This window comes from Borostomias antarcticus, assembly GCF_949987555.1.
Source record: "Borostomias antarcticus genome assembly, chromosome: 3".
In the NCBI taxonomy this organism is placed as follows: domain Eukaryota; kingdom Metazoa; phylum Chordata; class Actinopteri; order Stomiiformes; family Stomiidae; genus Borostomias; species Borostomias antarcticus.
In genome coordinates, this window is record NC_140236.1 from 32988431 (window position 1) to 33011155 (window position 22725).

Consider the following 22725-nt stretch of genomic DNA (forward strand, 5'->3'; position numbering starts at 1 on the left):
GCGATATTAGAATCAGATGGTTACTACAGACAGAGAGACGCGTGGTGGGAGACGCTGTGTTGTCTGAGTGGTGGTGGAATGCGGACATGTCTCTTGTCTCTCCAGGGCTACGCTGCCGAGCTGGTCAACGCTGAGCTGTCCCACCTCATCCCTCCTGCTCTGGAGAACAAGAGAGACGTGCTGTTTGGCAATCTGCCGGAGATATACGAGTTCCATAACAGGTAGAGGAATGCAAGACGTTCCTCTGTCTCTCTCTCTCCCTCTCTCCCCCCACCCTTATTAGTGTGATGCCTCAGAGGTTGACCATCTATAGAGCCATATTGGCCCGGTCCCCATCCCCCTGGTTACAGCATGATGAACAGAGAGCAGATATCCATCTATGCCTCTCGTTCCTCCCTCCCTCCCTCCTCCCCTCCCCTCCCCTCCCCTCCCCTCCCCTCCCCTCCCCTCCCCTCCCCTCCCCTCCCCTCCCCTCCCCTCCCCTCCCCTCCCCTCCCATCCCATCCCATCCCTCTCTCCCTCTCTCCCTCCCTCCCTCCCTCCCCTCCCATCCCTCCCCTCTCCTCCCTCCCTCCCTCCCTCTCCTCCCCTCCCTTCCCCTCCCTCCCTCCCTCCCTCCCTCCCTCCCTCTCCTCCTCGCCTACCCCAGCAACTGTTCACACCCCAACCCTCCAGCAAGCAATATTCCCTGCCATGCTTCCATTGGCTACCGACAGCCAATCACAGCGAGCAACTGGTAAGGGTGGTGTCAGGTTTTTCTCCACCGTGCCTCGTACATTTTCAGGAAGTTTATTTTCCTGTCCTGCTTTTCCTGGAAACTCTGGTTAGGTTGACTAACAATGTACAGTATAGTGACTGTGTGCATACTACTAAAACACCTCTCTCTACCAAAACAGACTTCAGTTGAAAAGGTTCTTGTATATCCATGGTCGATTGGCCACCACAAACCTACTCTTTTGTCCAAAAAGTGTGGACCTCACCCACCTAACGCTGGCCAGCTGAATGATCCACACCCGAGGTATTAAGTATCTCACAAGGTGTTCTGACACAGAGTTACCCCCGCGCCAAAACAATATCTAGCACACCATCCAACAATATCTCAGTAATCTGAGTTGGGATTGGCTGGGAGGCCCCCTGAGGCCGCTGATTGGCTGAGGGACCTGCGTGGACAGGTGACACTGTGTAGTCCTGTTGTCTTTGTGTTTCTATGGTAGCGGCCATCCTGTGATTGTCAGTCATCCTTTGTCCCATAAGGTCTCTGATTAGTTTGGCTCCCCTATGATCATAGCCTCACAGAAAGGGCTGGATTACTCTGCATGCATGTGTGTGTGTGTGTGTGTGTGTGTGTGTGTGTGTGTGTGTGTGTGCTGGGTTCTAGGTGGCTTAGGGTTACAGGAAAGACCATGGTCTAACAAAAGGCTCAGACACAGACGGCCCCTCTCTCTCTCAACAAGGCCAACATGTCGCACCTGTTGTGATGCAGACAATGACAGCTCATATGACAGCTCACAAACACACACCCATAACTGTATCATGCAGATAGATGTGTGTGTGGGTGGGTGTGTCTGTGTGTGTTTGTGTGTGTGTTTCTCTCACTAGCTGAACACTGTTTGAACTTTAACCAGTATCTGTCGATCACATAGCTACACACCGAGGGTACAGAATACCAAACATGGCAACCATAGCAAAAACACAGGCCAGCATACAGGACCGGCGCTGGCATTTTTGCAGGGCCGGCCCTGGCATTTTTAATGCCATAGGCATGTCAACACTTTAACGCCCACCCCTCAAAGCAAGCAGGTGGTGTAGCCTATTAAAGGGGTAGTGTGCTATTTTGAACATTAAGCCCTATTTCTGATATGTCTAACATCAATCTGAAACATAGAGACCATTTCATTGATCGCTCAAATATTGAGCTAGATCGAGATTTTCGTTGTACTCATATACAATGGAAGTGGGCAGGGCATGTTAATACGCGTTGAGAAATTCAAGAAAAACTAGCAGGAAGCTCAGTGTGCAATCTTACCGGTCTCAGTATGCTGTACTGTGAATTGCATCACAATCCGTTGTGTTTACGTGCATGGCGAGGCTTGGATATGCTTGGATAGGCTTGGATTCACTTCTATGTTGGGACTTTCATCTGGCTTAACGCACCTTCTCCAATCGCTTGTAAGCCTGAGCAGATAAGAGCGCAAACTTTGGAAGGCTTGGATATGAGCATGGCTCCAGTCTCATCCTCACCCCTCCCCGAACCCCTCCACGGGAGCGCTGACACCGCGGCTGGAGCGACGCTAAACACATTGAGCAAAAACATTTTGAGCAAGGAGTCGTCGTAGGTTGTAACACCACCTGTACAGTATAGTTATTATGTCCGGTTCAAGATTAGAGGGAGGACACATTAGGGGGTTGGGGGGCGTCACGTTAGGGAATGGAAGAAAATTGTTTGATGTTTGTGTGTGTGTGTGTGTGTGTGTGTATGTGTGTGTGTGTGTGTGGAGGGAATGAAAAGACAAAAAAAACAGACATATCTGTTATGTAAAAATGAGTGGGAACCCTGTCGAGGAATAAAGATTAAAATAGTTCTAAACTGTCATCAGAGAGGATAGACAGAAGGGCCAATGACCGCTCACGGAAGTTCAGAAGGTAGGAACATCTGTCATCGAGGACAGGGCCACCAACTGCTTCCTGAAGTCAACCTTTTAAAAGGTAAAAACTCAATCTGATTTCAAGAAGGGTTGATTTCTTCACGCGTATAACTTTATCTTCTTTTTATAGGGCATTATACTCCATCTTATTTCCCCTGCTTTTATGTTCATTTTATGTCTACTTTTATGTGAAGCACTGTGCATATAATTAACCTGTCATTTTGAATGAAAGGTTATTTTATGTCTATCTTTATGTGAAGCACTGTGCATGTCATCTCCCTGTTGTATATACCACATTTTTTATGTGAAGGCTGTGAAACAAATAGTTTTCTTCTTCTACTACTGCTACTACTTTTTCTTCTTCTTCTACTTCTTCTTCTTCTTCTTCTACTTATTATTATTATGTTTTTAAGAGAGGACAGGGTCTAGAAGGCAGAGAGGACAGGGTCAGAGAGGACAGGGTCAGAGAGGACAGGGTCTAGAAGGCAGAGAGGACAGGGTCTAGAAGGCAGAGAGGACAGGGTCAGAGAGGACAGGGTCTAGAAGGCAGAGAGGACAGGGTCTAGAAGGCAGAGGACAGGGTCTAGAAGGCAGAGAGGACAGGGTCAGAGAGGACAGGGTCTAGAAGGCAGAGAGGACAGGGTCAGAGAGGACAGGGTCTAGAAGGCAGAGAGGACAGGGTCAGAGAGGACAGGGTCAGAGAGGACAGGGTCTAGAAGGCAGAGAGGACAGGGTCAGAGAGGACAGGGTCTATAAGGCAGAGAGGACAGGGTCAGAGAGGACAGGGTCTAGAAGGCAGAGAGGACAGGGTCAGAGAGGACAGGGTCAGAGAGGACAGGGTCTAGAAGGCAGAGAGGACAGGGTCAGAGAGGACAGGGTCAGAGAGGACAGGGTCAGAGAGGACAGGGTCTAGAAGGCAGAGAGGACAGGATCAGGTCACTGGGTTCGTGATCAGCTCAGGGTTGTGCACTGTATGCACCATGGCTCTGCCCCAGCCTGTATGGTTGTGCTGGCAGGCATCTGAGAGCTCTTGCAAACACACACACACACACACACACACATGCACACACACACACGCACACACACACACACACACACACACACACACACACACACGTCCTCTCCCTACTCCCCTACTCCCCGTTTCCACTCACTACTCCTCCCTATTTTCTCCTCTTTCGCCTCACCCTTCCTCCTCCCTGCTGTCTCCTCTCTACTCTCCTCCCCCTCACTCTCCTTTTCCGTCTCCCATTTAATCTCTCCTCTCCCCTCTTCTCCCTCCTCTCTCGTCTCTCCGGTCCCCTCCCTCCTCTCTCCCTATCCTCTTTATTTTCTGTATCTTCATATCATTGTAATTGAAACTTGAGAGAACGTCTGATACCTCCGCCCGAGCGACAGCGCAGGGCGAGAGGTAATGTTTTCGCTGGCATGTTTGTCCGTCCATCTGTTAGCAGGATTACGCAAAAAATCCCAGCCCTCAGACCCTCTGTGGAAGGGTGTAGCATAGTGTAATTTAGAACCCCTCGGGGCGGGTCCACAAGCCGCCCAAACACGGCCGCTCATTCACCTCCTTTCATTTTTTCAGGAACGAAAAATTCCCCCCATTCATTGTCAATGGGGGGGGATTGAAATACACATATCTCGACATGGGAAGGTCACAGAAACACTGGGTTTGGACTGGCATAAAGCGCTCGACCTAACGAACGCAGCAGTCCCAAACATGCACGTGCAAGCGCACAGAGCCACGGAATGTATTAATTGGCGAAGGTCTGTGCTCACCAAGCACCATCTCTAGTTCTCTTCTTAAACATTTCTTACCTTGTGTCTTTTCCTAGAACGTTTCTCAAAGAGCTGGAGAACTGTGTGGAGAATCCCGAGTTGGTGGGGACGTGTTTCCTGAAAAGGGTGAGTGCTGGGGCTAACATTACCTAGCACGGTGTGTGTGTGTGTGTGTGTGTGTGTGTGTGTGTGTGTGTGTGTGTGTGTGTGTGTGTGTGTGTGTGTGTGTGTGTGTGTGTGTGTGTGTGTGTGCGCATGCGTGCGTGTGCTTACTGGTATTGTGTCCTACAGTACTTATTTTGCGCGTGTGTTTGTACTGTATGTGTGTTGTAGTACTTCTCTTCAAGAACTACAACAATCCTCCCTCCTAAGCAGTTATTGTATTTTATTGTATTGTATTGTATTTTAGATTGCTATTCTTGCACTTCGCCTTCAGCACTAGATTATGCTCTTATTCACTTTTTTTTTGAGAGAAGATGCACTTGTGAGTTCTGGCAAGTAGTAGTACATTGGCTTTTCCTACGTTAAATGCAATTATTGTAAGTCGCTTTGGATAAAAGCGTCTGCTAAATGACTGTAATGTATGTGTGCATGTTTGTTTTTCAGAAAGAGGAGCTGCAGGTGTATGAGAAGTACTGTCAGAACAAGCCGCGCTCTGAGGCTCTGTGGAGGCAGTGTGGAGACAGCCTCTTCTTCCAGGTATGACCTCATTTCCCCATTAAGATAAGATAGCACTTTATTACACGGCACTCTGAAATGCTTGATTCTGATTGGATAAGCCACACGTTCCACGGTCAATTATTGACTGTGCCAAACTGACCGACGCTAGGGGCAACAGAGCAATATCGCTGCTAGGGGCAACACTGTTCAACCTTTGTTACTGTAACTACAGTATATGAGCTTATTCGCTGGCAATAAAAAAAGGTAACATTACCATGGATGACATTGCAACTTCTAAGCACTATGAAGTAAGTACTATAGCCTTGAGAACCAATGGTTCACGAGTCTAGTGGCCCATAGAGTAGGAGTCTCTCTTCTGATTCCTTAGCGAGAGGCAGATTTATGTACACCCCCCGGACATGACACTAGTATGTCTTTGGTATGACCTGACCGGGAATCGAACCTCCAACCTCCCAATCTCAGGGCGGACACTCTAACCACAAGACCACTGAGCTGGTGAGCGCTAAGAAGCTGGATATTATCTTTTTGCTTGAGAGAAACACAACTTCCACGTCCCCAACATCCCTTTTATCCGGTCAAGCTTCACAATTAATGGCATGTGGCAATGGAATGTGCAAGTGAATTTTAACAGTAAATGTATAGGCTATATTTACAGTAGGCCTATATACAATGTTGGGATATTACTACGCAGAGCCAAGCAGCAGTTGCTAGGGATGCATTTTCGTAGCTGCTTTATTTTTTTCTGCGGAAGCTCTTGAATCAATATTTAGTCTCTATTGTGGCGTTGCAATGGTAGCTAGTATAGAGAGAGGCGAGACAATGTATCCAGTTTGGTGCCAACTTTTTATTACCCATGCGGCCGCACCTCTTCAAAACAACAAACGCTGAGCACTGCCCAACAACATGGCCAGCTGCTTCTCTGCCACTCCCTCCACCCCTGTATCCCACTCTCACAAACATGGCTTCAACCCCCGCCCCCCTCACATGACTGTACTCCCACCCCTCAATCTACCATATCTCTACCAATTACTCCCTATCGTACATCTCCCCCAATGAAATGAAAGTACAACAACAACAACAACAACAACAACCCATAAAACACCCAATGAATTCTCAACTCCCTGCAGTTCGGAGGGAGACCCCGTAGTTGGTAAACAGCCCCTCCCCTTCCCCCCCTTCTCCCAATGTCCCAGGCCACAGCGTTACACATTAGCTGAATCCCAAATCGCGCACTTAGGCGAAAGTGCAGAGCACTCGCGGCCTTGTGGTCCACAAGGGCTCAGGGTAGTTCCAAAACTGAATTGCTAGGTCCACAAGTGCGCCACTGCCGCCATTTTGCCCACTTTAACCGCACTTACCAAAAGTCTTAAAAGGACTTAGGAGCAGAAAATAACCACAGCCCACCGCGTCTCATGTGACACAGTGCTTGAGTGCATCCGAGTCATGATCCGAGTGCATCACACATAAATTATGACATTTGCAGATAGCACAACATTTATCTTGAAATCCACATGCTGCAAACATATCCCACCCAACATAATTTTTTAATTATTATTAAATTAAAACAGACGTCAATCGGTCAATTTGCAGAGCCAAGCGGAGAGCTGAGGGGAGCGTCAGAGCAGGGGGGGAGGGACGCGGCAGCCAATGAAAACGAAGTGGGAGGGTCATTGAGCTAAACTAGCTTGGGAATCGTTGGCACGCCGCTGGAAGTGCCGTCCCATTTAATTCACGGCCCTGCACCCTCTGGCCCTTCCAGCTGACGTCAATTAAGTGCTCAGACCTCAGGCCGCAAGTGCGAGGGGCCGCAAGGGTGGTTTGCGCACTCAGATTGGGATTCAGCTTATGTGTTAATGACCGGCTGGCCTACATTATCTGTTTCTTCATATTCTTTATATATATATGTACATACATACTGTACATTCAGGCTGTATAAATTATAAATATACGTCGCTCATACAGTATTTGACTGTTCTCCCCCCTCCCAAATATTTTTTACAATATTCGTACGAATTTACTATTCGGAAAAAAGCTACTATTTGTACTCATCCGAATACCGTATTCGTATTCGGGCACACCCCTAATATATATATATATATATATATATATATGTATAATTCTATTCCATTCTATACTGCACAGCTACCATACATATGGTTGTATATACTGTAGTCCCATATTATTCCTCTTTTTACGCTACTACCCCCTTATCTAGTGTATTTTTTCATTAGCCTGTATCTAGTGTCCTTTTTTGTTACCCTATATCAAGTGTCAACTGCTGAAACTCCAAATTTCCCCCTAGGGGAATCAATACAGTAAAGTATCTCTCTTATCTATCTCACGTCCTCCCGTCACTCTCACTGCCTACGGCTACATTCATGTCTTCCCTCATCCTCTCCTCTCCTCTCCTCTCCTCTCCTCTCCTCTCCTCTCCTCTCCTCTCCTCTCCTCTCCTCTCCTCTCCTCTCCTCTCCTCTCCTCTCCTCTCCTCCTCACTGATGTGTCTCACTGTCCAGGAGTGTCAGAAGAAGCTGGACCACAAGCTCTCCCTGGACGCCTATCTCCTCAAACCCGTCCAGAGAATCACCAAGTACCAGCTGATGCTCAAGGTAAGATGGTCTCCAAATCTAGACTCTTATCATCCACACTTAAACACTATTGGACCTGTTTCCTAGACACGGGTTAAGTCTATACCTAGATGTATCTTTTCTTTTTATTTATCAATGAGATTTTTCAATGAAAGGCTCTAATCTAGATTTAAGTGTAATCTGTGTTCCTAAACCTTAGACTTCACCCTAGACATTACCCATCATAAACCCTACAGCCTAACTTCTAAGCACCTGAGCTGCACAGAATACATACAACAAACAAAGTACAAGCCTTTTCTTGTCCAAACCACACCCCAAGTGCACCTGCAGCTCGTCAGTGTAGGAAGAAGACATCAGCACCCACTGAAGAGCAACACTAAAACGTTGATCCTTATCCTGTCAGACTGTGAGCGGTAGACAAACACACGCCGCCGAAAACATGACCTGCGCCTCGCCAGGGCGGAGCCAGTGAAGGCCCGTAGTGAGACCAGGGGTCGACTATTGGCTACTGTTTTCTAAAAAGTGCAGTTGACAATAGTGATGTTCTCTCTTTTTCCTTTTTCTCTTTTACCCCCCCCCCTCCCTCCCTCCCTCCCTGTAGGAGATGCTGAAGTGTAGTAAGAGTGGGGAGGGCACAGCGGAGCTGGAGGAAGCTCTGGCCACCATGTTGGACATTATCAAGTCGGTCAACGACTCCATGCACCAGATCGCCATCACAGGCTTTGAGGTGAGCGGGGGGAGGGCAAGGGGTCGAGGGGCAGGGGTCGAGGGGCAGGGGAGAATCAGTTGGTTCAGGATCAGAGGCCTGACTGTCTACGGGGGAGATAAGGGGAGATGAAGGAGGGATGATGAGAAAGAGAGGAGGAAAGGCAGAGAGAGAGAGAGAGAGGTTTGAACAAGGGAGAGTGAAACCAGTCGCAGCCTTTGTGTGAGGTTAGATCTGCAGGGTTGTGAGACAGAGGATATCCTGCTGCATGAGGATATGGTCGGGCGGTGGTATCTCTAAAGCAGGATGTGTAAATCAGGGTCACATACACAGACAATAGCCTCAATGGTTCTATAGAATGTTCTGTAATTTCAGAGGTATTTGGTGATTTGTGTGTGTGTGTGTGTGTGTTATGTTATGTTATTTTTATTTATAATGCGCCCCCCAACCAACTGTTACATCAGCCCGGGGCGCAGCCCAGGTACAAAAAGAGACAAACAAAAACAAAGGACTGCAGAGACACAAAATGAAACTACAATTAAGACACAAGACAAGGACATAAGTAATTATGTGTGTGTTCCTCACTAACATCTGCCCCCCCCCCACCCTCATCCTTCCCCCCCCCCCCCCCCAGGGAAACCTGAGCGAGCTGGGGAAGCTGCTGATGCAGGGATCCTTCAACGTGTGGACGGACCACAAGAAGGGTCACAGCAAGGTGAAGGACCTGGCCAGGTTCAAGCCCATGCAGAGACATCTGTTCCTCTACAACAAGATGCTGCTCTTCTGTAAGAAGAGGGACGAGACCACCGACGGCCACGAGAAAACCCCCTCCTACAGCTTCAAACACTCCCTCAAGGTGTGTGTGTGTGCGTGGGCTTGCGTACGACAGCGTGTGGTAACAGACATGGTTTGGTGACCAGGGTTTCGAATCTCACCATCTTACCACATGTTTAGGTTTAAAGCGCTGTATTCTATTATGTCAGGTGCCAAAACAAACAGGAAGTTAACGTTCTGTGATGACAGAAAACACATTAATCAGAGAGGATGCTGGGAAAAAAAACTAAACTTCAAAGGAAACCTTTGATGGACATATTTCCTCTCAGAAGCACTTGAAGCAGCATAGGCAGGGCACATGAGAACAACTCAGCTGAGAGAGACAGAGATATTGCAGGCCTATATATAAGACAGAAATACATGCAGAGGTCAACTGTGGCAGAACATGAAGATTAGAGTCGAACTAAACAGTTTAGCAATTACTAACAATATTGGCTGGGTTTTCCGATAAAGAACCTTCTTAAGGAACCCTTCTTAAGCAACCCTTTGCATGGGAGTTAAGAAGTACTGTGGAGTTAAGTGCTTCTTAACTCGTTCGGGAAACTCGGCCATTATCAGTTGCCATGGGCCGGAGGACAGGGAGCCTCTCTGAGCCATCGTCCTCGTTTGACCCCTCTTGAGGGGGGCAAGACGAAAGCTTGACACAGAGAATGAGCACACCGCCAGCGTGACGGCGCCTCTGTCAACCCCCTTTCCGTCACAGATGAGCGCTGTGGGAATCACGGAGAACGTCAAGGGAGACATCAAGAAGTTTGAGGTGTGGTACAACGGCCGGGAGGAGGTCTACATCATCCAGGTATGTACATGTCGTACAGGTGGCTAGTGTACACACATCCAAACAAATCAGCCAATAGAAGGGCAGAGCATGAAACAGGAAATACAAACCACAAGGGTGCATATTCCAGTGTACTGTATATGGCTATTTATATACTATTACTACTCATATTACTACATCTCGTATGACATCGTATGACATGAAGTAATAGCAGTATGGAGGCTACAGGTCCATATTCAATACATGACGCGGTAAGAGTTGCAATTTAGCGATAACCAGTCAATTCCACCAATCAAAATCTCTCCTGATTGAGACCTGGTGCAGAGAAATTAGCAAACCCCTATGAAAAAAATCATCAATCAATCATCAATCAAATCATCAACATATTTTTGTTAGACTTCATATAGGGTGCTTGCCACTCTATTGTGGATATGTTTAAACTTACCATACCATAAATGTTTTATCCTATTCTAAATGTTCTATTCTAATCTCTGTTTGGCAGTGTCACACCACAAGGAAAGTAGACCCACAGACTTGATTCCCTTCGTATTTAATGGTGTGTGTGTGTGTGTGTGTGTGTGTGTGTGTGTGTCCAGGCCCCCTCCATGGATGTGAAAAACATGTGGGTTTCTGAGATCCGGAAAGTTCTAACAGGCCAGCTAGAGGCTTGCAGAGGTACAGTACACCGTTCTCTCTCCACACACACGCATACACACACACACACACGCATACACACACGCACGCACACACACACACACACACACACACACACCGTTCAAACACTCACTGTTCAAACAGCTCTCTCTCTCTATCTCTCTCTCTCACTCTCTCTTTCCCTCTCACGTTTCCTCAGAAGCCAGCCAGCTGCACCAGAGAATCTCTGAGAACATCTACCACGCCCCCATGAGGTAAGGTCAGGAACTGCAGCTCCTCTGCTACACACTACTACAAACTACACAGCTGTTCCATTGGCTGAGACCGACGGCCCTGTCTCTCTCCTCCAATCAGGAACATGCGTAAGGTGGCTCTGAGGCAGTCTGATTCGTCCAGCCCGGAGGTGGGCTTCAGGAGGAGCAACCCCAGCCCCAACATGAGACAGAAACGAGGTGAGGGTCACGACCCCCAGGAGCCTGTGACCTTTAAACCCTCTACCTGTGCATATGCAGCAGGCAGGGGGTGAGGGGTGCTGACCTCATGACGCCTACGGAAACCATGCCATAGGTCATAGGTCAGATGGAACCTTTTTTGTCCCCAGACAAACAAACCCCGCGTCTGTATCTGCTTACCGGGTCACATGCCAACTCCTCTCTACCCTGCTCCCTGAACTGTGAGTGTGTGCACGTATGTGCGTGTGTGTGCGTTTGCGTGTGTGTGCGTTTGCGTGCGTGTGCGCGTGCGTGTGCGCGTGCATGTGTGTGTGTGTGCATGTATCAGCGCTGTGTATCCCGTGTGAGGCTTACATGCCATTTCCTGTCACCATAGTGGCTCTTCTGTTTTTGTCACATTTCTGAATGAGACAACATGGTGGCTCTGGACTGGACTGACCCGTCTCTGAGCACCGGGGCTCCTGGTATCCTTGAACGACACGGCGACTGAACGGGGGTCAAAGGTTGACCGGGTCATCACAGATATTTGTCATAAAAGCACCCCGGTCATTGTTCGGCCTGACCTCCTCTTCTCCCCCCCCCTCCCCCTCCTTCTCCGCTCCTAGCCGATGCTTCGTCCAATCACACGGCCACTAACGCTAGGAAACGCTTCACCTTGCAGGGCCTCTCCAACAGGAGGTCCCTCCCCTCAGGTAACGCCTCGACAGCGGCGTGACAACATCATGCCATGTTCTCAATGCTGTCGTCACCCCCCCCCCCCCCCCCCGGCCACTGTCACCTCCCTCATCGCCACTGTTGCTGGTGCATTGGAACCGCTGATGTCCAGCATCTGTCCGCGCCGTCCTGTCCCTCCCCCCCCCATCTTCCCCCTGTCTATCTCGCCACCCCCCCCCCCCCCTCTCCCCGTGTGCCTCGCTGGTCTTCCCCGTCTACCCCCTCTCCGCTCATTCACCTGTCCCAGACAGTCACCCGCAGCTAACCAATCCACCAGCTAGCCAACCCACCAGCGCTAGCCAACCCATCAGCTAGCCAACCCACCAGCTAACCAACCCACCAGCTAACCAACCCACCAGCTAACCAACCCACCAGCTAACCAACCCATCAGCTAGCCAACCCATCAGCTAGCCAACCCATCAGCTAGCCAACTCATCAGCTAGCCAACCCATCAGCTAGCCAACCCATCAGCTAGCCAACCCACCAGCTAGCCAACCCATCAGCTAGCCAACCCACCAGCTAACCAACCCACCAGCTAACCAACCCATCAGCTAGCCAACCCATCAGCTAGCCAACCCATCAGCTAACCAACCCACCAGCTAACCAACCCATCAGCTAACCAACCCACCAGCTAACCAACCCACCAGCTAACCAACCCACCAGCTAACCAACCCATCAGCTAGCCAACCCATCAGCTAACCAACCCATCAGCTAACCAACCCACCAGCTAACCAACCCACCAGCTAACCAACCCACCAGCTAACCAACCCATCAGCTAACCAACCCATCAGCTAGCCAACCCATCAGCTAACCCACCAGCTAACCAACCCACCAGCTAGCCAACCCATCAGCTAGCCAACCCATCAGCTAACCAACCCACCAGCTAACCAACCCACCTCTCCATCAGCTAACCAACCCATCAGCTAACCAACCCACTTCTCCATCAGCTCGGCCAACAGTCTGTCTGCCTGCCACTCTCACTCTCTTTCTCTCTCACACACTCTCTCTCTGTCTCACTCTCTCACTTTCTCTCTCTGTCCCTCTCTCTGTCTGTCTCTGTCCCTTTCTCTCTCTGTCTCACACTCTCTCTGTCTCACTCTCTCACTTTCTCTCTCTGTCCCTCTCTCTCTGTCTCACACTCTATATCTCTCACTTTCTCTCTATCTCTCTCTCTCCCTCTCTCTCTCTCTGTCTCTGTCCCAGTCTCTCTCTCTGTCCCTCTCTGTCTCTCTCTCTATGTCTCTCTCCCTCTCCCTCTCTCTTTACTAGTTTACTAACCCCTCCCTGCTTCTTCTGCTTCCTACCTCAGAGCCTGTGATTAAAGAGACCGAGGTTCCTCGCCGTTTCTCTCTAGCCTCCTCTATCACCTCCTCCTCCTCCTCCTCCTCCTTCGCCACCAGACGCGCCAAAGGTACCCGATGAGGGTCCGTCCCTCTCCATCTTGCTCGCTCTAAACACACACACACACACATCCCAAGAGGTGACTCATTACGCTCTCTCGGCGAGCTCAAGACAGGTCGCACGCCGACGGCGATCGGACGACGGGCGTGTTTCCGTCTGTCTGTGTTTGTTCCGCCCCACTAACCTTCCCTCCCGCTGTGCGTCCCGGTCCCGACAGGTCCCCTCGCCGCTAGCGTTAAAACCAAGAGGCACGAGATAAAGAGCGACCCCACTCCGTTCGGTTACGAAGGTACCGACGCGCCCCCCCCGCCGTAGCTCAGTACCGGCTCTGTGCATGGCGGGCCTGGGCCGGAAACCAGGCCCAGACAGCCGGATGTGTTTGGATGAAAGGAAGGCATAAAGAGAATCGCTTGCGTGCATGTGGGCCATGCGGTCGTGAGCGATGCGTGTTACGAGTGTGTATGGTGGGGGCATGTGCGAGTACGTCTGCGTGTGTGTGCCTGTAAAGCCTTCGTTGTGGTCAGTGTGTGTGCGTGCATGGCTTGTACGTTTTGTTGTGGTTGATTGCGGCGCATGGTACAGTATTTTGTACTGCATCGGTGTGGCATGGGGATTCAAGGGGTCAGAAATATGACTGTATGCTACTGTATGTCCTACCAGTAGGAATGTGAACTCGTCTCCGTGACTTGTTTTTGTCGGTTGTTTTTTTTTTTGCCTGTGATGCCCTCATGATTGTTGTCGATAATGATGATGACGATGATGATGATGATGAAGGCTCGCCGGCTGAGCCCTGCATGCGTACATTGGTTGCCTGCTGTATTGGCCAGCACTGGTCGTGCATCGTTTCTATGGAGACAAAGTGAGCACCCTCCGCGCAGCATGTTGTGCCTGGCCACTGAGTAAAAATACTAGACTGTGCTGTTGTCGTCTGGTCTTCTGGGGACGATAAAGTTATTTGAAGGGCTGGTTTTCTCCCAGATACGTTGCGTGGCGCTCTTCCAGTGGCGGGGAAGCGTAAAGACGTCACTAGTACCGCCCCCGCAGTACCCAGGTCCACCTCGCAGCCAGGTAACTCACACCATACAGACAGCAGGCGCCTCAACTGTCTTTTTGGTGTATATGAGTTTGGTTTGGGTCAATGATTTGGGTCATTGGTGTCATTTGATAGTCAGTTGGTGTGTGTGCCGTTACATCTTCAGTTGGTTGTTCTTTATTTAACCAGAGAAAATCAAATTGAGATTTACAACTCTTTTACAAGTGAGCACTGGCCAAGAAGGGGACATAACGGTGGCCCTGAAGTGTCACAGCACAACACATAAAAAAAAAAATGGTGTAGTATCTTGTTTAAATGTGGTGTGCCTTTTTTTAATGTATTGAGCCTTTTTTTATGTGTTGTGATGTTTTTTAATGTGTTGAGGCTTTTTTATGTGTTGTGTTGTGACAGTATCACAATTTCAGACATATGATACAAAATCAAAAAGTGCAAAAAGCATAAAAGAACTTAAAAGAACAGTCTTCCTAATCGTTGGTGCAAAAACAGATCTGTTTTTGTCATTTTGTGTAATTTTCCTGTTAAAGTTTGGTTGTGTTTGTTATTCCTTTCACACCTTTGTTTTCCATGCCTGGGGATAAAGCATGTACTGTATTAGTATGAGTACTACAGCGTTTTTATTGGACCACGTGTGAGTTGTTGTAATGCTGAAATGTTCTTTTGCTGTGTGTGATTTACCTGTGAAGACGGTATACAGTAGAGCGCGCTGTCAGAGGGGACTGTGTCCTGGTGACTGACTGTCCTGTGTCCTGTGTGGTTGCAGGTTGGACTCAGCGACGGCTGCCATCGATGGACACCGAGGACTTTGAGACCATCCCGTCCAGCGCAGAGGAACTCTCCAACTCCTCCGACGGAGAGGACGAGAATAAAAATGTACGTGACTGATAATCAACCTCCTCTCCTCCTCGCTCCTTCCTAAATCCCTGCCTTAGTCCGGTGGAGCGACTCTGTTGAACTGTCACGGACGTGTCAGTCCCCATAAAGTCATACTGTACAAGAAAACACTCCCAAACATTAGAGCCCCTCACATCCAAACATTAGAGCCCCTCACATCCAAACATTAGAGCCCCTCACATCCAAACATTAGAGCCCCTCACATCCAAACATTAGAGCCCCTCACATCCAAACATTAGAGCCCCTCACATCCAAACATTAGAGCCCCTCACATCCAAAGAAAAACAACTCAGGGCATTCAGTACGTCTTTTAAATCACTTCCTTAATATCCTTGTCTGCACTCTATCTCTTTCTATCTCTTTCTCTTTCTATCTTTTTTCTCTCTCAATCTCTATTTATTTCTCTTTCTCTCTCTTTATCTCTCTATCACTCTTTCTCTCTATCCCTATCTTCCCTCTCTCCTGCTGCAGGGGGATAACGACCGCTTCCGTGTCCAGCTGACCTATGAGTCTCGGACGACCCAGGACCTCTCTCTGGAGTCTGGAGACCTCGTCCAGTTCCTGGAGGAGGCCGAGAACGGCCACTGGTGAGTGATGGATTGAAGCATTTTTCCTATTGGTCAGTTGTGATGGAAGCACCTTTCCTATTGGTCAGTCGTGATGGAAGCCCCTTTCCTATTGGTCAGTCATGATAGAAGCACCTTTCCTATTGGTCAGTCGTGATAGAAGCACCTTTCCTATTGGTCAGTTGTGATGGAAGCATCTTTCCTATTGGTCAGTCGTGATGGAAGCACCTTTCCTATTGGTCAGTCGTGATGGAAGCACCTTTCCTATTGGTCAGTCGTGATGGAAGCACCCTTCCAACTGACTGTGAGTGATTTGTGGGAGTAGTTATGTCAGTCAGACAGATCCCCTCCCACTCAGATCCTCCCATCACGTGTCACTGTCAACGAGGGACTACTTTAATTTCGTTGTACATGTGCTTTGCCCAAGTATAAGGACAATAAAACTGAATTGAATTGAATTGAATGTTCAGTCCCAGAGGGAAGGGGGATTGGACAGATAAGAGCTGCTCTAGGACAGATAAGAGCTGCTCATAAAATGCTTTGAAGAACTACATTTTCTCTTCATGGAAATGTCTTCCTCTGAAAGTGACTTCATCATGTGCATCTTGGGGTTTTGGCACTAATGCAATGCAGAAACACACCCATCTCTCTGGATCTGCTGTTAGCCATGAAGTCATAGGCTGGCAGGCTGCACTGGGTGGGTTCGAGTCAAATTGTACTGCACAGAACATTCCAAAACTCTGTGTGCGTGTGCGTGTGTGTGCGTGTGTGTGCGTGTGTGTGTGCGTGCGCGTGTGCGTGTGCGTGCGTGTGTGCATGTGTGTGCGTGTGTATGTGATACACTTTTTCTCTCATCTGAGGAGTTCCACCCATACCTGGAGGTTAAGTCCCAAGTCCAGGGAGTCTTTAGTTCTAATCATTCTTATGAGATACAAGACCAAGGCCAACCTGCCAAGTCCTATAGACCAACACACACAAGCACACACACACATGCATGCATACACACACACACACACACAACAGTACAGATACACTCCTACACCCACGCATAAGACAAACACACACACACATATCTCCACACATGCACACACACACACACACACACACACACACACACACACACACACACACACACACCAGTCTCTATCTTAAAGCTGGTTCTTCTCTCGTGTTCTAGGCTAGTCAAGAACGTTATAACAGAGGAGACAGGGCTGGTTCCTTCCAGTATTCTGCGGACAGCAGCAGAAGGAGGTCACTTGTTCAGTACCACTGGTATTCCCCCCCCCCCCCCCCCCCCCCCCCACCCCCCAACTAACCCACTCCCACTGCAGACCCTCCCCCAGACCAGGCCAGAGCACTCTCACTCACCCTGGCTTCACAGCTGCTTGATGGGCCCCGGCTGGGCTGGGTGGGGTGCTTTTGGAGACGGAAGGGAGGGAGGGAGGGAGGGGGGGAGGGATTGAGGGAGGGAGGGAGGGATGCATAGAGGGTGGGGTGACAGAAAGTATAAATTTTGGGCCGTTAGAGATCTAAGCAGAGCATGATGTCAACCATCACAGCATGCCTGCACCCTCCCTCCCTCCCTCCCTCCCTCCCTCCCTCCCTCCCTCCCTCCCTCCCTCCCTCGCTCTCTACCTCCCCCTCTCCTCTCGGTCTGAAGCCTGACATTTGAGCGTGAAGGCCTTGGCTAGTTTGTTGTTCTGGAGCTTTGTCCTCTTCAAAACAAGTAGTCTCTCTCTCTCTGTCTCTCTCTACTCTTCTACCACTCTCTTCTTTCTCACTCTTTCTCTCCATTTACTTCTATCTCTCTCCCTCTCTCTCTCTCTCTCTCTCTCTCTCTCTTGCCTGCTCTGAGATGAGAAGGGGAGTTCCAGCTTTCGTTACAGGAGGACAGAGTTCCACGCTTGAGCAGTTCGGCATATTTCGCTTATCTCACCGGCGCCCATTTCTTGGAAACATTTCTTAATTTATCACTTTTCATTTCTAATGACGATGTTTGTAGTCCTTCTAGAGTTGAATGGAAGCACTCCTCTGATCTCCACCAACATGTTATGTTCCACAGTCGTATCCCTTTTTTCGTTCCCATTAAAATGGCATTGTGAGGTCGACCGTGTTTTTTTGGCTGCCAGGCGACCCCACTCTCTCTAAACACACTGACTGTGTTTGACCCTATGGTTTGCCTGTCCCCTTCATGCCTTTTGCTTGGCACGTCGGCCCAGTTCTCTTCTTGTTTTGTCGTGTGTATTGAGATGTGTGTCTGGTCTTCACGACCTCTCTCCCTCTGATCTCCGTCCTCCAGATGTCTTCAGCGACCTGTGTACAGCGGCCCTGTCGGACTCGGACGACAACGAAAACAGCACGTGGGGAGACGTGTCTCAGGACAGCAGATAAAGACATGGCGGACAATCTGTAGTTTTCTACCAGCCCACCGGAACACGCTTTCGCTATGGAACTGGCGTCTGGAAAGCTTTGCACAATGAACTACAAGTCCCATGTTTCAGGTGTTCATACAAGACATGCCACGTCTCAGTAGCAATGGAACAGTGTGCTCAGAGAACTACAAAAAATGCCATGTCTGAGTGGCGGAGTATGTCCTCAGAGAACTACAAATCCCATGTCTTAGTAGTGGAGTAGTACATGCCCTCTTTTGCTGCTATGCTACCCTGAAACAAAGACGAAACATCAATACTGTTCCTGTTTCCCTGTGTTAGCTGCTGACGATGTCAGGTTTAACCTAAGATCCCATTATTGGCGCATCATAAGTTAACGGCGGACCTTTGTCTGCTCTGCTCTCAATCCCCCTCAACCCAACCTGACATGACAACCACATACGGCCGTGTGGTCAGCAGCCATACTGACATTTTTGCTCTATGCTTTCGACCAAACCTGCTTCTCCCTCAGAGAGACCCTGCAGTGCCTTCTACGCACATGCTCATCCTCTCCACCGGTTTCATCAAGGGGGGCGTTCAGGAACGAGCAACGCTTCCCAGTGTTAAGAAGCACATCCAGTAGAAGAAGTATGGGTGGTAGGACGGGTAGTCACGACAGCGGTGTGTGTGTCATGCTTATATCTGCGACATGGCTGAACACGCACACCCCAGGTAACCGTCCGAAACAGGGAACTGTGCTGGACGCCGACATGGACGAGAAGCGATCGCCGTTGGAAACTGGATCCCACAGACAGACTGTTCATCTCACCGGGAGAATAGCGCTGTAATCCATGACACTGACATCTGGATGGAGACGAGCCTGATTGTATTCTCACCCTGAAGCTCCTTAAACTTGTAAAAAGAAAGTTCTTCAGACTCTGTATTGTCCTGCTGACTCGCCTGCCAGTTCTGATGTTTTACAAAGAACTGGGGGGTTTCTCTCTTTAAAAAAAATATTATTCTACAAGCAACAATTTAAATAGTTCTTAGATCTTGTACTCCCAAGACACGTTCAGAGGGAGACATTTTGTCTAATGTAATATATGCCATCACTCATTATCTGTGTACTATCAGGTATATTCCTGCCTGCTCAGCGTAAATGTAGCCCTTCATCATCTCTCTGATTTAGGCTTGTGCCTGTCATCTGTGAGCTACGGTGGTCTACTGGTTTATGGAGGTTGTTTAGACTGTTGTGGTGTCACGGTTAAATTCACATGCAATATCACGTTACGCTTTATGAATTATAAGCATTGAACATTCTGTATAGGTTGTTGATCCGATCTTTATAAAGATATTATTATCATTGTACAAAATATTATAGCTCAATAGTACTGTATTCCAAGTATTCTTCTTGGAATTTTGTTTGTTATTTCCCTAGTATCTAGTGTAAAATGTCATAACATAGCCTACTGTCAGATTAGCATTGCTTAGTTATAAGTGCTAATATGCATATTTTCACTTGTCCATCTTTTTCTAAATGGATCAAAAGTCAGTGTTACCAATCATTTGAATGACGTGTGCAGTATCAGATGTGAAGAACATACCTACGTTTGTGAATAGGAACACAGGACTATACAAGCCTTGCATTGATAGTGCAAACACATTTGGAATTTATTTATTTACCATTATTCTGAGAGGTTAGAGGTTCATTGAACAATCTCCAATTCATATTCTCTCTTCTGTTCCGGCCTGATAAAAAAGTTCAATTTCAAGTTCAACTTTATTGTCATGTGTGTTAAAAATACAATGAAATACTTGTGCTCTGGCTCTCTCTGCCTTAACACAAAGGACACACAATAACATTACATATTATACAACAACAATGTGCAATGCATATGGGTGCGTCAGCTGCTCCGCAACCTGACTGCATGTGGATAGAAACGGGGTCCTACTGAGACGGGTCCTGTGTGATCTGATGCTCTGGTAAATGAGAAAATGTAAACTGTCAATTCTTTCTGTGGACTATGCCATCAAAGTGATACGTGTATATACCTTTCTGTACATTTTTAAATTTATGATGAAATACATGCATCTTGAAAAGCCTTGTGTATTGGTCTTTTGCCAGTGATACTATTGGGTTTCAGGTGTGGTAGAACTGTATAATTCAGCCTACCTATCTTAAAAAGATAGATAGATAGATAGATAGATAGATAGATAGATAGATAGATAGATAGATAAGCAAAGTCTCAGATTTGAAAAATGTTTGGCCTTGAGTGTCAAAGGAAACAAAAACTTTATCAGCAAAAAGTGAAATAAACCAAACCTTTCTCCTTCCACAAAAAAAAGACTGGGTCAAGAGTTGAAGCAAGAAAATATGGTTATTACAAATGGGCATTAGAGGGGACAGGAAATCAAGTGGCGTCTAAACTGTCTCCAAATCTTTACAGGATAAGACAATTGGGTTAGAAATGCATTTGGCAGGATAGGAATTTAGGGGGACACAAATTAAAGCTGACAAAGAGATAGGGGCCACGGGAGGACGCTTCCTACATCAATCTGTACTAGGGGAGTTAAGTGCCAAGTGTGAATTTTTTTAAATATTGGCCGCCCAATAAATTGTATGCCAGAAGATTAGGTAAGGCCTGTTTAGTTCTTTGTTGGACAGAATATTTTACCCTTGGGGTATTTCCTGTTGCTAAAGTGCTTAAAAAAAATTTTGGAAGGAATAATGGCAAACATTGAAAAAGGAATGAGAATCTGCATCGCATATTCATTTTGATTGTGTTGATTCTACCTATCTGTACAAACAACATGGCGAGTGTTCCAGCACTGCAGGCTGGATTTAACCCCTTTCACCAACAAAATATTATGCATAAAGTGAAGGGAGACTATGTGAGATACTGTATTAATGCCCAGGTACCGGAAGCTAGAGGAGGCCAGGTCGAAAGGTAACATCTGGGCCAGGATCTGTTTTCCCTCTTATGTTCAACTGTTATCCTGAAAAGGAACCAAACGTTTGTAAAATGTCAAGAATCCCATTGATGCAGGCAGTAGGCCTAGTGTTCGAGACATAGAGTAATAAATCATCCTCGTACAGCGAAACCCTATGCTCAACCCCATTCCTGTAGGTACCATTGAAAACCTCTGAGCTTCTAAGAACGATGGAAAGCGGATTGATTGCAATAGAAAACAGTAAAGGAGACAGGGGACCGCCTTGGCGGCAACTGCGTTGCTAAGGGAAAAATTGGGTTTGGGTGGAGTACTAGCAGTAGGAGCACTATATAACAATTTAATCAATGACACATACTGTATCTTTGACCAAAACCAAATCTGTTAAGAGCTGAAAATAAATAGGTTTACCCCCGCTCCACTCGGTCAAAAGCTTTCTCCGTATCCATAGAGATTACCTTTTCTATGGAAGAGCATTAGGGCCAACAGCAGAGTTTTTTTTTTTTAAGCTTCTGAGTTTAAAGTCAGAAATTCTGAAGAAGTTATTTCTGACTTTTTTCTCAGAAATTCAGACTTTTTTCTAAGAAATTCACACTTTAAACTCAGAAGCTTAAAAAAATAATAAACTCAGTTGTTGGCCCTAATGCTCTTCCGTACATTTCAGTATCTTGTATACTGAAGCCATTTTGGACTCCCGAAATAATGCTCGGCAGACAGAGATCCAGACGGACAGCCAGGGTCTTCGTTAACAGCTTCATGTCAGAGTTGAGCAAACTTACAAGTCTCCAGCTGCTACATTCTTCTGGGTCTTTTTTTTTGGGGGGGAATGAGTGAAATCGATGCTTGAGTTACGGAAGAGAACCACACTCCAGCGAGTCGTTAAACATATCCAGCAACAAGCTAGTAGATCACAACATTTCTTTAAAAGTCAACTGGAAAGTGGTCCAGGCCCGGTGCCTTGCCATTCTGCATTAATTTGAGACTGTCTGTAGCCTCTTCTAAACTGAGTGGAGCATCTACAGTAGATTATTTTTAATTGTTTTGTTGATCACGGGGAAGTCCAGGTTATCTAAGAATTCGTTCATTAAGGTGTTGTCAGGTGGAGCCTCTGATTTGTAAAGATTAGAGTATGAAGTGAAAACATTATCTCATTTGGGTCCATAGCTAGGGTGTCGGGGGTTTGCAAATTTGTGAAATAAAAGGCAGACTTGCTTTAGTTGCAAAGCCAGCAGCTGGCTGGCCCTGTCGCCATATTTTGAAGAGTGGGAGGGGTGCTGTCTGTCAATTTTCTAAATTGCTTCCATCAACTCATGTTGTAAGAGATAATATCTCCACCAATTACTGCTCTAAAAGGTTCCCACAGAAGGGAAGGAGAAGTCAAATCAGATTTGTTATTGTGGACAAAGCTTTCTCAGAAATAAAATCACAGAATGTTTATATGATAACAACCCTGTAGTCTATTTAATCTCCAATTTGAGCGCTTTCCAATTTTAGGAAGCAATTCTTAATCTAATAAAAGGGGGCCTGGTCCGAAATGACTATGGCTAAATTTCACATAATTTCACTGAAGGAAGAAGTATTTTGTTAACAACAACAAAAATCAATGCGAGAGCATGTCAGATGAACATGGGAATAGAATGAAAACTCTTTTGTTGTTGGATGGCTGA

General features: G+C 47.5%; 1 protein-coding gene across 1 annotated transcript in view; it reads left to right on the plus strand.

The window, feature by feature from the left end:
* The window catches only part of mcf2l2 (MCF.2 cell line derived transforming sequence-like 2), a gene marked incomplete at both ends in the record, with an annotated part of 89139 nt that extends 71008 nt beyond the window's left edge, over window positions 1–18131 (plus strand). Inside the window, 18 exons of the mRNA XM_084436220.1 lie at window positions 106–221; window positions 4481–4550; window positions 5031–5123; window positions 7622–7714; window positions 8295–8420; window positions 9034–9255; window positions 9937–10029; window positions 10605–10683; window positions 10862–10916; window positions 11017–11114; window positions 11720–11806; window positions 13138–13239; window positions 13447–13518; window positions 14208–14297; window positions 15044–15153; window positions 15646–15761; window positions 16918–17012; window positions 18040–18131. Coding sequence (XP_084292346.1) covers window positions 106–221; window positions 4481–4550; window positions 5031–5123; window positions 7622–7714; window positions 8295–8420; window positions 9034–9255; window positions 9937–10029; window positions 10605–10683; window positions 10862–10916; window positions 11017–11114; window positions 11720–11806; window positions 13138–13239; window positions 13447–13518; window positions 14208–14297; window positions 15044–15153; window positions 15646–15761; window positions 16918–17012; window positions 18040–18131 — 1809 coding nt within the window. The remainder of the gene's footprint in view (window positions 1–105; window positions 222–4480; window positions 4551–5030; window positions 5124–7621; window positions 7715–8294; window positions 8421–9033; window positions 9256–9936; window positions 10030–10604; window positions 10684–10861; window positions 10917–11016; window positions 11115–11719; window positions 11807–13137; window positions 13240–13446; window positions 13519–14207; window positions 14298–15043; window positions 15154–15645; window positions 15762–16917; window positions 17013–18039) is intronic.
* Window positions 18132–22725: the final 4594 nt, after the last annotated feature.